This window comes from Peromyscus californicus, unplaced genomic scaffold (genome assembly GCF_007827085.1).
Source record: "Peromyscus californicus insignis strain IS unplaced genomic scaffold, ASM782708v3 Scaffold_16__1_contigs__length_79575227, whole genome shotgun sequence".
NCBI lineage: Eukaryota > Metazoa > Chordata > Mammalia > Rodentia > Cricetidae > Peromyscus > Peromyscus californicus.
This window is the reverse complement of record NW_026294458.1, coordinates 11236192-11252824: the sequence shown is the minus strand read 5'-3', so window position 1 is coordinate 11252824 and position 16633 is coordinate 11236192. Positions and strand designations below refer to the sequence as shown.

Here is a 16633-nt window from a genome sequence, read left to right as displayed (position 1 = left end):
TCCTTTTTTTTTTAACTAATGGTATTCCTCATTTGCAAGTTACTGTAGCAATCATTTTTTTTTTGTTTTGTTTTTTTTTTTTTGGTTTTTCAAGACAGGGTTTCTCTGTGTAGCTTTGCATCTTTCCTGGGACTCACTTGGTAGTCCAGGCTGGCCTCGAACTCACAGAGATCTGCCTGGCTCTGCCTCCCAAGTTCTGGGATTAAAGGCGGTGCACCACCACCGCCCGGCTTGTAGCAATCATTTAATAGCTAACAATAAACATTTAAAATATAGAATTTCAGTAGTATTATCTACAAAAATAATCCAAAGTGGTTCTTCGTAAGTTACAATACAGTAAGCTGTGTTCTAATGTTATTAATACTTTACTGGGGAATACATATATAAAGATTGAACTTTTGTTTTGTTCTTTATTAAACCAGTTTCCCCTCCCTCTTATCCTCCTGTTCCTCCTCCACCTTCCGTCTACCCTCCACCCACTACTCCGTTCAGAAAGGGGCAGGCCTCCCATAAGTTAACTTTTAAACCAGGTGTAGTGGCATACACCTGTGATCCCTGTACTCGGGAGGCAAAAGAATCAGGAGTTCAAAGCCATCACCAGCTAAGAGGCCAGAGATAAATGAAGCACTGTCTCAAAAAAGGTTAACTTTCTCATAAAAATTACACGAAGGAAGCTGGCAGTGATTTATTTGGTAACAGCATAAAGAACCCCAAAGAACCAGATTCAAGCTTGCATGTGGCAAATGGCCAGAAATCCTAGCCCTTGAGAGGTTAAGGCAGGAACATGAGTTCAAGGCCAAACTGGGCTACATAACAAGAGACTCTGTCTCAAAACAGCAACAGAGAAGAACCAGGCTCAAATAAGTTAAGTGTAGACTACGGCTTGATTATGTAGAAGCAACTGGAGCAGGTCCTATTCTCTGAAATGGACAGTTGCAAGGCCACTCTTTGACTGCGCCCCGCTTTCTGACCCCAAGAACTAGTTAACACAGACTGTTGATGTGGAACAACTGTGCCATCTGGTGGCCATCAGAAGATGCCATGGGACTGCTTTCTAAGTCACTCTGCAGTCAAGTCAAGAATGACCTTAGACTCCTGACTCCCTTGCCTCTGCCTCCCAAGTGCTGGGATGACAGGCAGGCAGCACAACTCTGTGCTGGACCAGAGCATCTTTTTGTTCACTTTTTTCTTCTCCATCTCCTTATACAAGCTAGCATCCCCTAATTCCAAAATCCCAAATCCAAAGGGATTAAGGGATGTCACCGGTAAAGCCACACACATACACCAAAATCTGAAAACTCCAACCTGAAGCTTGCTGCCCTCAAGCATCTCTGACGAGATTTCTGCTGAAAGCCTGGGACCAGGTGTGTAGTCCTCCAGCGCTCACGGTCCACTCTCATTCGAGATGAATACATTTGTGTATCTACTTAACAAACCTTTAATGCTGAGACAATCTGGTTGCTAATTGAGGAAAACACTACACACCTGATTTTATCATACTATTTCATGTCCTACGAACCAGGTGATTAAAAACAAGATCCTGTAAACTAAACTACAAAGAAATTATCTTCAGGGCTGGAGTAACCCCACCGCTTAACAGACTGGTATATTTCTGATCTCTTCAATGTACCATTTCCTTAGAATTGGTCCTGGAAGCTGTCTATGAAAACAGGTGGTGAAGGGGCTGGAGAGATGGCTTGATGGATAAGAGCACACACTGCTCTCCCAGAGGTTCTGAGTTCTGTTCCCAGCACCCAGCAGCAACTGTGGTCCACAATTGCTGTTAACTCTAGTCCAGGGGGATCCAATGCTTCTGGCCTTCTCAGACACCAGCATGCATGTGCACATACCCCCATACATATTCAAAATCAAATAAAATATTTTAAAATATTAAAACTTTAATATTAAAATAGTATATATATAAAATGTCCATGTAGGTACAGAATAACAAGGAAAAAACAGAAGAAAGGCTAAATATAAGTATATAAAGAAGGAATGAATGCAGGTAATGGGCAAGGGTCATGAAAGAAGACACATGCCGGGCGGTGGTGGCGCACACCTTTAATCCCAGCACTCAGGAGGCAGAGGCAGGCGGATCTCTGTGAGTTCCAGGCCAGCCTGGGCTACAGAGAGAGTTCTAGGACAGGCTCCAAACCTACACAGAGAAACCCTGTCTCGAAAAATAAAAAAATTAAAAAAAAAAAAAGAAAGAAAGAGGACACAAAGTTAATTGTTTTTCTAGTTCTAAAACTGCCATGGGCTTTTTTTTTATGGTAGATAAATGCATAAAATATATTCTATATTAAAAATATAGGAGCCAGGTGGTGGTGGCGAATGTCTTTAATCCCAGCACTCGGGAGGCAGAGGCAGGCAGATCTCTGAGTTTGAGGCCAGCCTGTCTATAGAGTGAGCTTCACAACAGGCTCCAAAGCTACACAGAGAAACCTTGTCTTAAAAAACAAAAAAAACAAAACAAAACAAACAAACAAAAAAGTAAAATTTAATGTGAAGTTCCATGGCTTACATTCCCAGCCTATTCAAACTGTACAGAAGTTGAATTGTAGAGAGACTCTGGGTCTCATTACTGTGTGATGTTTCTATTTATTTGCAAGGTTTTTTATAATAAAGTTTATAAATTTTTGAAGAGCTGCTTAACTGAACTGCCAAGTGGTTAATTAGTCTGACCCTCCCTCCTAGACAACTGTTTCAGTTCTGAATCTCCATTACTACTACACACTTTTTTGTTTGTTTTGTTTTGAGACAGTCTTGTTGAGACAGTCTTGCTATGTAGCCTAGGCTACCCTTGAAAGTGTGATCCCTCCTGTTTCAACTCCCTGAGGGCTAGGGTCATGGGTGCTAGGCTCCATGCCTGACTAACACAGTAAATGTTAACCTTTCAGACTTAAGAGATATAAAATGTGACTCAGGAGACAGAGAGGTGGATATCTGAGTTTGAGGCCAGCCTGGTCTACAGAGCCAATTCCAGGATAGCCAGGGATACACAGAGAAATCCTGTCTTAAATGCCCCCTCACACACACACCCCGCCCCCGGCCAATAAAAAAAGAATAACCGATTCTTACTAGACACAAAGTACTCTAAAACCCCACTGAAAAGTAAGAGATATTTAAAAGGCACTATTTTCCATCTGAAAATTGTAACTAACCCAGGAGAACACATCTGCATACACAGACAACACACAGTAGCAAGGCTCTCTGACGCCAGAACGCAGTAACAACAGGAGTGTGTCAGCGGCCGTCCAGATTTTTAAAAGACTTTCCTTTTCCTTCATTTTGTTTGTTTGTTTTTTGTGATTTCTTTCTTGAGACAGGGCTTCTCTGTGGATCCCCTGGCTGTCCTGAAACTCACTCTGTAGACCAGGCTGAACTTGAACTCACAGAGATCCACCTGTCTCTGCCTCCCGAGTGCTGGGATTAAAGGTTTGCGCCACCACTGCCTAGCAAACATGTTTTGGGGGCTTTTTTTCTGGTTTTTTGAGACAGGGCTTCTGGTGTAGCTCTGGCTGTCCTGGAACTCAGCCGCCAGCCCCTGCTTCCCAGGTGCTAGGATTAAAGGCATGTGCCGCCACTGCTGGCTCTTCCTTCACTTTCGAAGTTCTCATACAAGTATACATTATAGGTTGATCACACCCCTCCCTTTCCCACCCCCACCACCCTTTGTCCCAATAGACAGTTTTTATCTACTTTCACATGACATTCACATGCATAATTTTATGTATCTCTATGCAATCTAGGAACCACAAATGAGAGAATACATGTGATACTTGTCTAAAAAGGATATGTCATTAAACAAAGTACAGGACTCTATGGTAACAGGGGCTGGGGTGATAGGACCTGGTGACTGATTAGGGATGAAATATGAAATGAGGGACAAAACAGTGAGAGAGAAGAGACAAAGGCCACAGCTGGATTCCAGCAGCAATACCTAGACACCTCAATGCAGGGGTCTCTGCATTTGCTGGTGATTTACACAAAAGCCTTAAGGACCTGCAAGGTGCACAGGGCAAGGTATCTGGTAAGGCAGCATGGCTGATATGGATAGAGACTTGGCCTCTGTGCATACAGCATATCTTAAGACATGTTGTAAATGGGATTACCCAAGACACATAAAGGATAAGACATGGACAGGGTCTGAGAGAGAACTCTAAGGAAAAGTTCAAGGGCAAAAAGAATGAGTTATCAGCAACAGAGAAGAGGAGCAGAGGACAGAGGACAGAGGTCTACGGGTATTTCCAGATGAGTGTGAGGCCAGCAAGGTTCAGTGCTATCAGAGACCGGAGTTTCGATTAGATTGATAAAGCAAGTACAGAGCCTCCCACACGCAGACCTGAGCAGAGAGACAGTTCAGTTCGAGGTGATCAGACCTCTTAAATGTTGGGGTTTTTTTTGTTTCGTTTGTTTTTTCCACAATCCATGGAGGCTTTTTATTAATGTGTTTTACATCTCTAGAAAAAGAATCCCAGGATTTCTCCTCCTGTGTGTTTTCATCTTTCTTCTTCATGGTCCATGATGCCAGCTGAGGTTGTCAGTACAATGAAACCAAACTGATGGGATAGGAGCAGACTGTTCTGGCATTTTTCTAGGTCTCTGAGTTGCACATCAAATCTAGGATAAGTTTATCACCCAACACTTGTTCAACCTGCCTGTGAGGTTCACGACGATTTTCCCAGCTCTGTGGTCGTCAATGATTTCAAACTCACCAATGTAACCATGCTTCATCATCACAGTTAGGAACCTAACGATGACTTTGGAGCAGGGTCTGATGAGGACCTGGCTTTTGCCTCTCTTCTCAGCATTATTGATGCTCGAGAGCATCAGCCAGGACATTCATGTGCACCATGGTGCTGGAGCAGAAAGATGGTGGAAAGAGTTAAATGCTGTTTTAATGAGGAAACCTTTATGAATGAAAAAAACTGAAAGAGCTGGCATTCCTGGAGAAGCAATGAAAGACTTACTTTGGTTTCTGATAAAGCATAGGAGAAACTTACAATCCATAATTTTAAGAATGAATGAAACCAGGGCATGCCATGGTACTGAAATCACAGGGAGGAATTCTTAAGTTTGGGCTAACAGCCTGTGTGTTTAATTCTAGTTCCTTTTAGCTCAGGAGCTGTTTGTATTGTGGAATGTGCGTGAAACTCAGAAGGAGTTAACGGCAAAATCTTGTGAAAGATTTATTATACATATTATAATATGTATAACTATGTATATTTAACTACTAATTGGGCTCAGGACATAGCTCAGTGGTAGAGAACTTACCCAGCAAGCTCAAGACCATTGGTTTGATTCTAGCACCAAAACTAATCATTTTTATTATTGTATTATTCTCCAATAGATATTTTACTAGAAACTATAGAGGGTCCAAGGTCACCCTACCCACAAGCTAGCAAATTAGCATGCTACAATTTTATAGAGAGTAGCCAAAGACCCCTGAGTGGGAAATGACAGACTTCAATTGTCACAGCAACAGCAGCACGCAGATCTTCAGTCCAACCCCACTGGGCCACACAGAGGGCAAGTGAGGCCTACACGCAGGACAGACAGACTGTGTTAAAGGGCAGGCCTCAAGCCTTGCTCGAACATACATCTGGTCAAAAGCAGCGAGCAGCACTACTGACTCTGCCAAAGCAAGACTTTATTTCATCACAACAGCAGAGATACGACAAATGACAGGCACGATCTGTCGTCCAAGGCACGTCTGTGAGCAGGGGTACGACCTCCCTTTGTCCCACAGTCGTGGTCTAGGCTATCTAATGGCCTGGAAGACAGAGACATGCCAAGACTTCCGCCATCTCCCGAAAGTTTGGAAAAGGGATCTGCCTGTTAGTTAATCGTGGTTAGCTGGTGGACAGCCTAAATTAAAAATGTTTTCATGTCTAAATTTTTGAAAAGGCAGCCCCTACCATCCGTGCCCTGGCTCTGGCTCTTTCTTTCTGTCCACTTCAATAAACAGACGTGCAGTTACGGCTCTGTAAACTTCCCTTCAAGCTGACACAGAGGAAAAAAAATAAAGGGAAAACTCATTTATGAACTGTTAGCATTCACTGTGAAAAGGAAGAATCCAGTTAAGAAATCTATCCTCCCTACAAATGGTAAGTAAAATCCATATGTGAATATAAATGACCCTAACAGGAAGATAATTTAAGGCTGATGGAATAAATTCAACCACCTTGTTCTTAAGGCCATCATGAGACAGTCTGGGACTCCCGCTGACACGGAAGCCCAGGAGCTCCCGAGTCCCACTCTCCTGGATATGCACATAAACGGGAACTGAGTAACAGAGGGGCTCACACGCTGAAGAGGCTCAGAGACATTTGTTATGAGTTAGGACCCTAGAAAACACGAGACAAACCATGTATTACACTAGTTATTATCAGTGAGTATCCACTCATTTACAGCCTATCTTCTTTTAATACCTCTCTGCAATAACTACCTAGAAATACAAATTCTTCCAATTACTAGCTAAGGGATCCTGGCAAACTCACTTCAACTTCCATTTTCTTCCACTATAAAACAGAGACAATGCTCCGAGAACTGTGAGGATTAACTGTGGCGAGTGAAAACATGCTGAATCCCAGAAAGATAATTACCTATATTTCTCATCCCTTCATTCTGAAGCTAGCTGAATACGAACAAGATCTGTAAATACTCGGGCATATTGAGCTGGACACATCTAAAGCCAAATGAATAATCTGATTGCCTCAAATTCATTTTTTTCTCTAGATTTTCAGAATCTGAACTACGGGTGATGACTGGGGTCAATTTGTATTTCCTCTCCTCATTACAATTCCTACATGTTTCCTACCCTCATCCAATTCTTTCACTCTTACTGTTTTGTGTCCAGGTCACTGTGGCTCATTTCCTGGCACCTAACTCCTCTATTCCCTAACAATCAAGTCAAATTTGTTTGATCACACCAAAAAAAAAAAAAAAAAAAAAAAGCCTCAACATTAGATGATCATCCAGACTCCATTACATTACTAATTATGGTAGACATTTTCTGGCACGTACCGGATAATCCAGACTGAGATCTGTAAGTCTGGCTAGAGTTCAGGCTCTCCATTCTTGCCTCTGATGAAATACACTGCCCAGCTATAGGATATTCTGTGGAAAGGTCCACATGGCCAGGAACTAGCTAGGTCTCCGACCACCAGTCATGAGGACCTGAGATCCTTGTCCAATAAGGCAAAAGGAACTTAATTATGCCGTGGGTCCAAGGGAGAGGTAAGAAGCAGACCCTTCCTATCCGAATTCAAGCCTCTAGGTGACCATGACTTCATGAAGAACACAGAGACAGGACACAACTAGCTGAAAACACCAACCCACACACTGTGAAATAACTAATGCTGCTGTTGTAGCTGGGGGGTGGGGGTGGGGGGTGGTAGCATGTCTTTAATCAACTTGGAAGGATGAGGCAGGAAGTTCTGGGGTTCTGGGCCAGCCTAAGCAACAAGGAGACCTGGCCCCCTTGCTACCTCCCTCAAAGATACAAAGGTATTACTTTAGTAAACGGAGTCACTGAACTTGGGAGTAATTTTAATAACACACTTGTCTCACCTGCATTTCTTTGTTGTGGGATATTTGTACATTGTGTGAAGATGTATTGCTGTGATTGGTGTAATAAAAAGCTCAATGGCCAATAACTAGGCAGGAGGTACAGGCGGGACTTGGGGGGGTGCGGGCGGGGAGAAACTGGGACAAAGTATCCAGGAGCGCAATTTCACCAGCAGACTTGCAGGAAGTTAGAGGTGCCATACTAAGAAGAGGTAACTGAGCCTCGTGGCAGAACATAGTTTGGTAAAAGTAGGTTAATTTAAGTTGTAAGAGCAGTGGGAAAAGCCTAGGCTAAGGCCAAGCTTTCATAATTAATAAGTCTCTGGGTCATTATTTGTGGGCTAGTGGTTCATAGGTAGTCCGACAAGAAAGCTTACTACACTTTTTTTTTTTTTTTTCAAGACAGGGTTTCTCTGTGTTGCCTTGGCTGTCCTGGAACTCGCTCTGTAGACGAGGCTGTAATTGAATTTACAGAGATCCACCTGCCTCTGCCTCCCAAATGCTGAGATTAAAGGTGTGCACCACCCCCACCTCCACCTTGTTTTGTTTTAAGACAGGGTCTCACTATGGGGTCCTGGCTGTCCTGGAATTTACCATGTAGACCAGGCTGGCTTTAAACTCAGAGATCCACCTGTTTCTGGCTCCTGAGTGCCGAGATTAAAGGTGTGCACCACCAAGCCAGCTTACCTACATTTCAAAACAAGTCATTAAAAAAATTACATATTAAAAAAAATATGAGTAAGAACTGCTGGGTGGTGGGGGCACACGCCTTTAAACCCAGCACTCGGGAGGCAGAGGCAGGCAGATCTTGAGGGTGGCCTGATCTATAGAGTGAGTTCTAGGACAGTCAGGGTTGCTACACAGAAAGTAGGAATTATAGCCACAACATGGTGGCACACACCTTGTAATCCCACTAATTTGGGATGCTGAGACAGAAGTTCAACAACCTGAACTACCGTGAGTTCAAGGCCAGCCTGATGATCAATTTAGTGAAAACTTGTCTCAAAATAAAATGATCTCGGGAGCTGGAGAGATGGCTCAGCAGTTAAGAGTACTGGCTGCTCTTCCAAAGGTCCTGAGTTCAATACCCAGCAACCACATGGTGGCTCACAACCATCTGTAATGAGATCTGGTGCCCTCTTCTGGCTCACAGACAGAACACTGTATGCGTAATAAACAAATAAATCTTTTAAATAAATAAATAAATAAATAAATAAATAAATAAATAAATAAATAAATAAATAAATAAGTGATCTCAGATCCCAGCACCCACGCAGAAACTGGGCACAGCAGTGTGCAGCTGTAATTCCAGCATTGGGCAGGCAGAGAAAAGCAGATCTCTGGATTCAGTGAGAGCCCCTGCCTCACAAAGTAAGGGGAGAAGGCTGGTGAGCAAGCTCGGCAGGTACATGCACTTCCCACAGAAGCCTGGCAACCCTGGTTCCATCTCTGCAACCTAGAGCAGAGGGACAGCATCGACTTCCACAGGCTACTTCTGACCTTCACACGGACACCGCGGCACACAAACACTCACACACATCATACACACAGAGAATGATACATTTTCAAATTCTTAGAATAAAAATAAGGTGGGAAACAAGAAAGAGGCTGACGACCCCTGGTGTCCACACGCATCCACCACACACACAAGAGTTGTCTCTCTGTCATACCAAGTGCACTCAGGGGCCAGTGAGATGGCTCAGTGGAGAACGGCACTTGCTGTCAAAACTAATGAACTGACTTCAATCCTTGGAACCCATAGTGGAAGGAGAGAACTGACCCGAGGGCCATGCTCTAGCCTCCGCATGCATACTGCCACACATGCATACCTACACACACACCGTCAAGTACATAAATATAAGACATTTTAAAAATTTTAACTATATAGAACTAAAAGGCCTATACGCTTACAAGTTTCTAGGTTTGACTCCCTATACTGCTAAAAATAAATAAATAAAATCCTAAGCCGGGCGGTGGTGGCGCATACTTTTAATCCCAGCACTCGGGAGGCAGAGCCAGGTGGATCTCCATGAGTTCGAGGCCAGCCTGGGCTACAGAGTGAGTTCCAGGAAAGGCACAAAGCCACACAGAGAAACCCTGTCTCGAAAAATAAAAAATAAAATTTAAAAAAAATCCTAAAACATATTGAATATAAATAAGCACTTACTACATAAAGAAATAATACAGCTTTATCTGGCACTATGGTAAGAAACCAGAAAAAGGGCTGCAGGGCCAGGCATGGCTGTACTCCTTTTGTCCCAGCACTGGAGAGGCAGAAGCAGGGATCTCTGTGAGTTTGAGACCAGCTTGGTCTACCTAAACAAGTTCAGGTCAGCCAGGGTTACACAGTAAGACCCTGTCTCAAATAAGACCAGGTGGTGGTGGTAAGGGGCCGGAACTAGAAATGGGTAAGAGGCTAAAACTGATTGTTGCATAATCGTGAGGACTGCAGTTCAAACCCAACATCCACTTAACAAGCCAGATGTTCCACAAATATCCGGAACTCCAGCTCTGAGGGACCCAATGCCCTATTCTGGGCTCCATGTGCTCACAGGCATGCATACCTGCACACACATGAGAACATGCTTACAAAGTACAAAGACATGAACACATACATAGGTGAGAGAGAGAGAGAGAGAGAGAGAGAGAGAGAGAGAGAGAGAGAGGAGGGAGGGAGGGAGGGAGGGAGGGAGGAAGGAAAACCACAGCACTTGGGAGACAAGAGGCAGATTGCTGAGAGTTTGAGGCTAGTCTGGTGTACAGAGTGAATCCTAAGACAGCCAGGACTACACACAGAAACCCCATCTCAAAAAACAAAAGAAAATGGTGCACGCCTTTAATCCCAGCACTCGGGAGGCAGAGCCAGGCGGATCTCTGTGAGTTCGAGGCCAGCCTGGACTACCAAGTGAGTTCCAGGAAAGGCGCAAAGCTACACAGAGAAACCCTGTCTCGGAAAACCAAAAAAAAAAAAAAAAAAGAAAAAGAAATAAAGAAAAAAGAAATCAGTAAAAATAGTTTCTCTGGGGAGGGAAACTGGGTGGTTGGGACAAGCATGTTAAGGCAAGTATTTCACAAATGTAATCCTTCTACTTTTTTTAAAGTTAACAAAATGTTTTAAATATGATAGTAATTAACATTTTAGAATGCTAATTCACATCTTAAGCGTGCCTATAATCCCAACACAGGAAGATCAGAAGTTCAGTGTCATCCTCAGCTACATAGCAAACTCAGGGCAAGCCTAGGCTACATGAGAGCCTATCTCAAAAAACACATACACACACACACACACACACACACACACACACACACACACTGTGTACCCAACAATGTACATTTTCAAAATGGAGATAGCATCAAATTATTGTAAAGATCAAAGCGACTGATGAGATTTGTAATGCTCAGATAGGCAGCTGGATACGTGGCTCTAGAGTTCTGAAAGATTTCCTGACTCAGACTCCATTAGCTGAGGTCAGAAAGGAGAAAGAGATAAGAGTCCATAGCCCAAGAGCATAAGACCAGCCTGGAAAAGGGCAAGGAAAAGCCAACCGATGCAACTGGACAGGAACGAGGCACGAAGGGCAAACGAGAGAAAGTACTGTCAGGAAGTCAAGAAAATGGGGCGAGGGTGCAGCTGTGGCCAGGGATAAAGAGCTGGCTTTAGCAAGAAAGGGGTCAAGACAGTATTCTAAAAGCATGTATGCATACAGGGAACTCGGGCGGGATGCAGATGGAAACATACCCACTGTGCCTTGGTAAGGACAGAGCACATGACTCAGGTTGCTTAGTAAGTGTAAATCGCTCTCCAGAGCAAAGGGTTAGGCCACTTTTTATAACTGTCATTGTTTTGTTTTAAATGTCTTTAGACTCGGAGCCTGGGAGAAGAAGGCAAGAAGAGGAGAGCACACGTGTTGAGCACCGAGTACTTACTCTAGTCTAGTGAATTTCCCATTTTAATTCAGAGTGGTTTTCAGAATTGAGACCATCAGAAGACTGGCGGCTGGGCATCTTGTACTTTACTCCCTTTAATGAAATCAAAATATCCCCATAAAAAGATTTTCTAATGGTTTTTTTTTTTTTTTTTTTGAGACAGGGTTTCTCTGTGTAGCTTTGCGCCTTTCCTGGAACTCAATCTGTAGCCCAGGCTGGCCTCGAACTCACGGAGATCCACCTGGCTCTGCCTCCCGAGTGCTGGGATCAAAGGTGTGCGCCACCACCACCTGGCTTAATGGTTCATCTTAAGTCACAAAGGGAAAGGGCTGGAGAGATGGCTCAGGAGTTAAGAACACTGGCTGCTCTTCTGGAGGACCTGGGTTTGGTGCCCAGCTCCCATGTGGCAGCTCACAACTGTCTATAACTCCAGTTGCAGAGGATTTAATGCCCTCTTTTGGCCTGACAACCAAAGCATACATATGTAAACATACATACACACATGTAGGCAAACACTCGTACATAAAAAATAAAATGAAGAAAATCACAAAGAGGGAGAGAATATCATACTGACTTTAGTTCAATCCCCATTTGCCAATTAAAAAGTTACCTGCTCTACTCACCTCTGTAAATTCATGCCACGCATATTTCACATACACATATATTTGCATATTAGGTGCTTTATTCTGGTTTGGTTTTGGTGGGGGGAGGGGAGTGGTTTAATACAGGGCTCTCTATGTAGTCCTGGCTGTCCTAGAACTCACCATGTAGATCAGGCTGGCCTGGAACTCACAGATATTCTCCTGCCTCAGCCTCCTGTGTGGTGGGATTAAAAGAGTGCCACCACACGCAGCCCATATTTTCATACTGTAATACATGCACACTTCACATAATAGTACTGATGACAAATATGTATCTTTCACAAAATGTTAGTTCTAACCCCTTCCAAGTTTCACAAGTGCAAAGCGTTTAAAACAATCAAAAAACAAAAACAAAACCTAGCATTAAACACACAGTTAACCAAAATTTAAGTATTCATCACCGTAGTTCCAACATCACAGGACGCCCGGGTTTTGTTCATTCTTAGAATTATGGACAGTAATCTCTCCCTACACTTCACGTATACAAAACACAAAAATGAAGCTTTTGCTGCTTCTCCGGGAACTCTTGTTCCTTAAATTGTTCATTCATATTAATGAAAATTGTCTATGTTGTCTCTTGAATCCTAAGTATTTACCCCTCTCCCCCTTTCTAAGTCACAAGCACCCAAAGGGTAAGATACTCTGCTTACTCCTATCACTCCAGAACTTTGAGCACCCAGCATGTGCGAGCCGCTAAAAGTGCTGAGTCCAACAGTTTCTGCTCTACCAGCCATTCAGGCTTACTAGTAAACAAATTACAACAGAGGCAAAACCAGAAGCAAGTACAGAAATAACTCAGAGGACGAACAAAAGCCTCGGGCAATAGAGGAAATTCTGGGGGACATTTCCGAATTCCTCAAAAGGCCTCAACAAATACCTGTTGAATGTATTTCTGAATGAAGTGAAGCCTGTTCATGGAAGCAGGTCTGGCTCCAAGAAAGATTATCAGCTGCTTCGGAAGCGGCCTTCCAACTGCAACACGCAGACCCCCAAACCCTCCCGTGCACCCCAGAACACCCCTTCGGAGGGCCATACCTGTACTGCCAGCCTTTCGCACTGCCGCCGCGGCTGCTGTTGCTGCTGCTGCTGACTGCACCCCCACAGCTGCTGTTGCTGTTCTTGCTCGGGGTCACCGCTGTGGCCAGGCCCTCCAGCTTCCCCTCACTCTCCGAGACTTTCAGGACCGAGGCCGGCTCACCTCCCTGCATCTTAACTCCAAAGTTCATCTGCCCTCCTCGGGCGGCAGCGACCAACGGCAGAGGGATTTTGTAGGTACTTTTCCCCCTTCCTCTCTTGCTTTTTTTTACTCTGGACGTGATCTCGGACGGCGGCTAGAGTGGAGGAAACCGTCAGTGGTCCAGAAAACGAGGACACGCATTTCCACTTCGGTTCAAACTTTTAAAGAGCACACCCAGGTACCCTTCAGCTAGACGCCTCTCCGGGAGCAAGAACAAGGAGGACAAGTCACCCCGCCAGAGGGCTCGGTGCCACACTCCGAGGAGCAGCCGGGCGGCGCGGGCGAGGTCGCGGATCCTCCGGCCGGGAACGCGGGGGCAAGGACGGGGGACCACGGCCGGGGAGCCCCGGAGCCCGCGGCCTGACCTCGGGGGCGGGCCGGCCGCGCTGCCTCTTCTCCTCGGCCGGGTCCTCAGAAGGAAGGGCCCGTCCAGCCAGTTCGGCGGTTCCCGCCGCAGCCCCAAACTGAGCCGGGACGGTCGCGCGCAGCCCGCGGAGGGTCGGGCAGGCGCCGCCGGGCGGGACGCGGGCTCCGAGGCCGCTTCAGCTTGGGCCGGAGGCGAGAGGTTCGCGGCCGCCTCCTCCGACGGCCCTGGCCCTGATGCCCGGCCGAGTTCACCGGAGCGGACCGGTCCCTGGAGCCACCCCAGCCCCAAACGTAAAAGCCAGGGCCCCGGCCGGCCGCCGCCCCACCCACAGCCGGTCACCCACCCGCCTGCTGGCTCTCCCCGCCTTCCTTTCCGGTGTCGTGTGAGCTCATTTCCGCTGGGGCTGAAGCACCGACGCCATCTTTGATTGGGGCAGCGGAGCCCGAAAGGAGGCGGTGACAGCGAGCCCTTAAGGAGAGGAGGAGCTGGAGGACGGGGCTACTGGGGAGGAGCCACAGGGAAGGAGGGAGAAACGGGGAATGAAATGAATGAAATGGCCTTGCTAAACAGGTCCTATACTCTCTTATAGAGCCCCATTCCATGCCTCTTTAAGGGAACATATATATATATATATATATATATATATATATATATATATATATATAAATAAATAAATAAATAAGATTTGCGGAGCAAAGGGAAAAAAACACACCTGTTCAGTCATTTTGGAACCCCTCTCCCAAAAAAAATTAAATTAAAAAATCCCAACATGAGGTAGAGTGCTTGCCTAGCAAGCACAAGGCCCTGGCTGGGTTCGGTCCTCAGCTCCAAAATAAAAAAATAAAAAAAATAAAAAAATCCCAACATGATATTGGACTAAGGTAAATCAGCCTTAGAAAATAAAAGGAAATTGTCTTGGAAATTAGAGCTCTTGGCGATGCCGGAGAAATTTGAAGTAGTGAGATCGATGCTATAAAGGATTTAACAATAAACTTGCTTCAGAAATATGAAGTTATACAAAGCGGAATTTAGCTAAGGGAGCGCTGCCTCCGCTGATGCGGCTGGAAGAAAAGTAGGGTACAACCAGGCTAGCTGCACACTGTAAGAAAGGAAATTTTGGGTCCTAACTGAAGTTTAGGGTTTCTAAGGAAGTTTCTGTGACTGTTTATTCACCGAGCTGACCTCCAGTGAGACTCCATCCCCATAACAAAAGGAGACAACCCTGACTTACAACCAGCCATCCCCATATCAAAGCATGCCACTAAGAGACCACTCAAGGGGGCAGAGCAGGGCCAACACCATACTCAAGGCCTGGCCTGCCATACTCTGTCCTTCATAGGAAAAGTAAGTCGGCTAGGTGGGCAATGTGAACCTGGGTGGCAACTATTTGAAAAGAAGGGCACTGGTGGAGATGGGTCAAATAAACTTGTTTAGGGAGTGAAAACTTGTGGTTCATTATCTTCCATAAACAATATCCTCCAGCATTTCAGGAGCTATCTGTCCTTGGACAAGGGGCTTGCAGAACAGAGGCAGTTTTGTTTCATGGATCTCCTAGGCACAGTAATTAAAACTTAAAATGCCGCCGGGCGGTGGTGGCGCACGCCTTTAATCCCAGCACTCGGGAGGCAGAGCCAGGCGGATCTCTGTGAGTTCGAGGCCAGCCTGGGCTACCAAGTGAGTTCCAGGACAGGCGCAAAGCTACACAGAGAAACCCTGTCTCGAAAAACCAAAAAAAAAAAAAAAAACTTAAAATGCCACTGGCTCTCACAATTGTTTAAATTTCTACTGTCCCCACTAAATATAAACTCTAATTCCTAACAACAAGACCAGTGAACTGAAATGTATACTATGTTAATCCCACTGGGCGAGAATAAGACCACTACCACAGTTTAAAGCCAAATTGGAAGCAAACTTGAATATTGGCCAGGTGGATGGGCTCTGGTCAGGTCCATTTCGCGAGTCATGCCTTGCAGAGGCTTAAAAAGGCAACCCCACGATGTCACTGTATTTCCCATCAGGTCCAATCAGGGGCAAGCGTATATCCTGACATAGTTCCTGCCTAGGTGTCTCCCCACCTTTCTCCCCCCCCCCATGCAGCTCCCGCCCCCATGTGATCAAGTACTAGTGCAGGTGCAGATGGGTCAAACAAACTTGTTCAGGGGAATGAAAACATAAATAACCTTCAGCATTTAATTTTGATTCTCACAAAAGCTCTAGGGAGCCTGCAATGGAGGTCCACGTATTTTGGGTATTTTGTTGTTGTTGTTGTTGTTGTTGTTGTTGTTATTGTGTTGTTTTGTTTCAAGACAAGATTGCTCTGTAACAGCTCTGGCTGTCCTAGAACTGGCTTTGTAGACCAGGCTAGCCTGGCCTCGAACTCACAGAGATCCACCTGCCTGAGTGCAGGGATTAAAGATGTGTGCCATCATTGAAAGGTTTACAACACGCCCCCACGGTCGGGCGTGTTCTCATATGCCCAACAGACACTTCCACCTAGCCAGTTCCAGGTCAGGATAGCCATTTCCGGGTCAGGGCATCTCGCGTGACCAAGATCCGTGACGTTCCATTGGCTACGTAGGCGCGCAACGTGGCCATGTGATCTACACGCTTGCGTGTAGTAGTGACGCTGATCTGTCCACGCCCAGCCTTTAAAATCCGGCGCCATGTTCCCGGTTCCTTCTTCTTCTTCCTCCTTCTTCTCCACACACGTGCTTCCCGCAGGCCTGTTCACTCTCTGTCCCTTTACCTTTAATAAAACTCTTGTTAGCGGATTCTGTCGTGTTTCGTGGCATTTCCTTGCAGGGTAAGAACACAACGCAGCCGAAAAACTAACAATCATACTTGGCTAACAAAAGTTATATTTATTTTGCTGAGGGTCATCACATGAGG

The 16633-nt window shown here is 45.3% G+C and overlaps 1 protein-coding gene and 1 pseudogene across 1 annotated transcript in view; both read right to left on the bottom strand.

The window, feature by feature from the left end:
- Positions 1-14072, bottom strand: part of Osbpl11 (oxysterol binding protein like 11) — a 61012-nt gene extending 46940 nt beyond the window's left edge. Inside the window, exon 1 of the mRNA XM_052740376.1 lies at positions 13176-14072. Within this exon, the coding sequence (XP_052596336.1) occupies positions 13176-13366 (191 nt within the window). The 5' untranslated portion in view covers positions 13367-14072. The remainder of the gene's footprint in view (positions 1-13175) is intronic.
- Positions 4464-4861, bottom strand: LOC128111886 (40S ribosomal protein S15a-like; annotated as a pseudogene).
- Positions 14073-16633: the final 2561 nt, after the last annotated feature.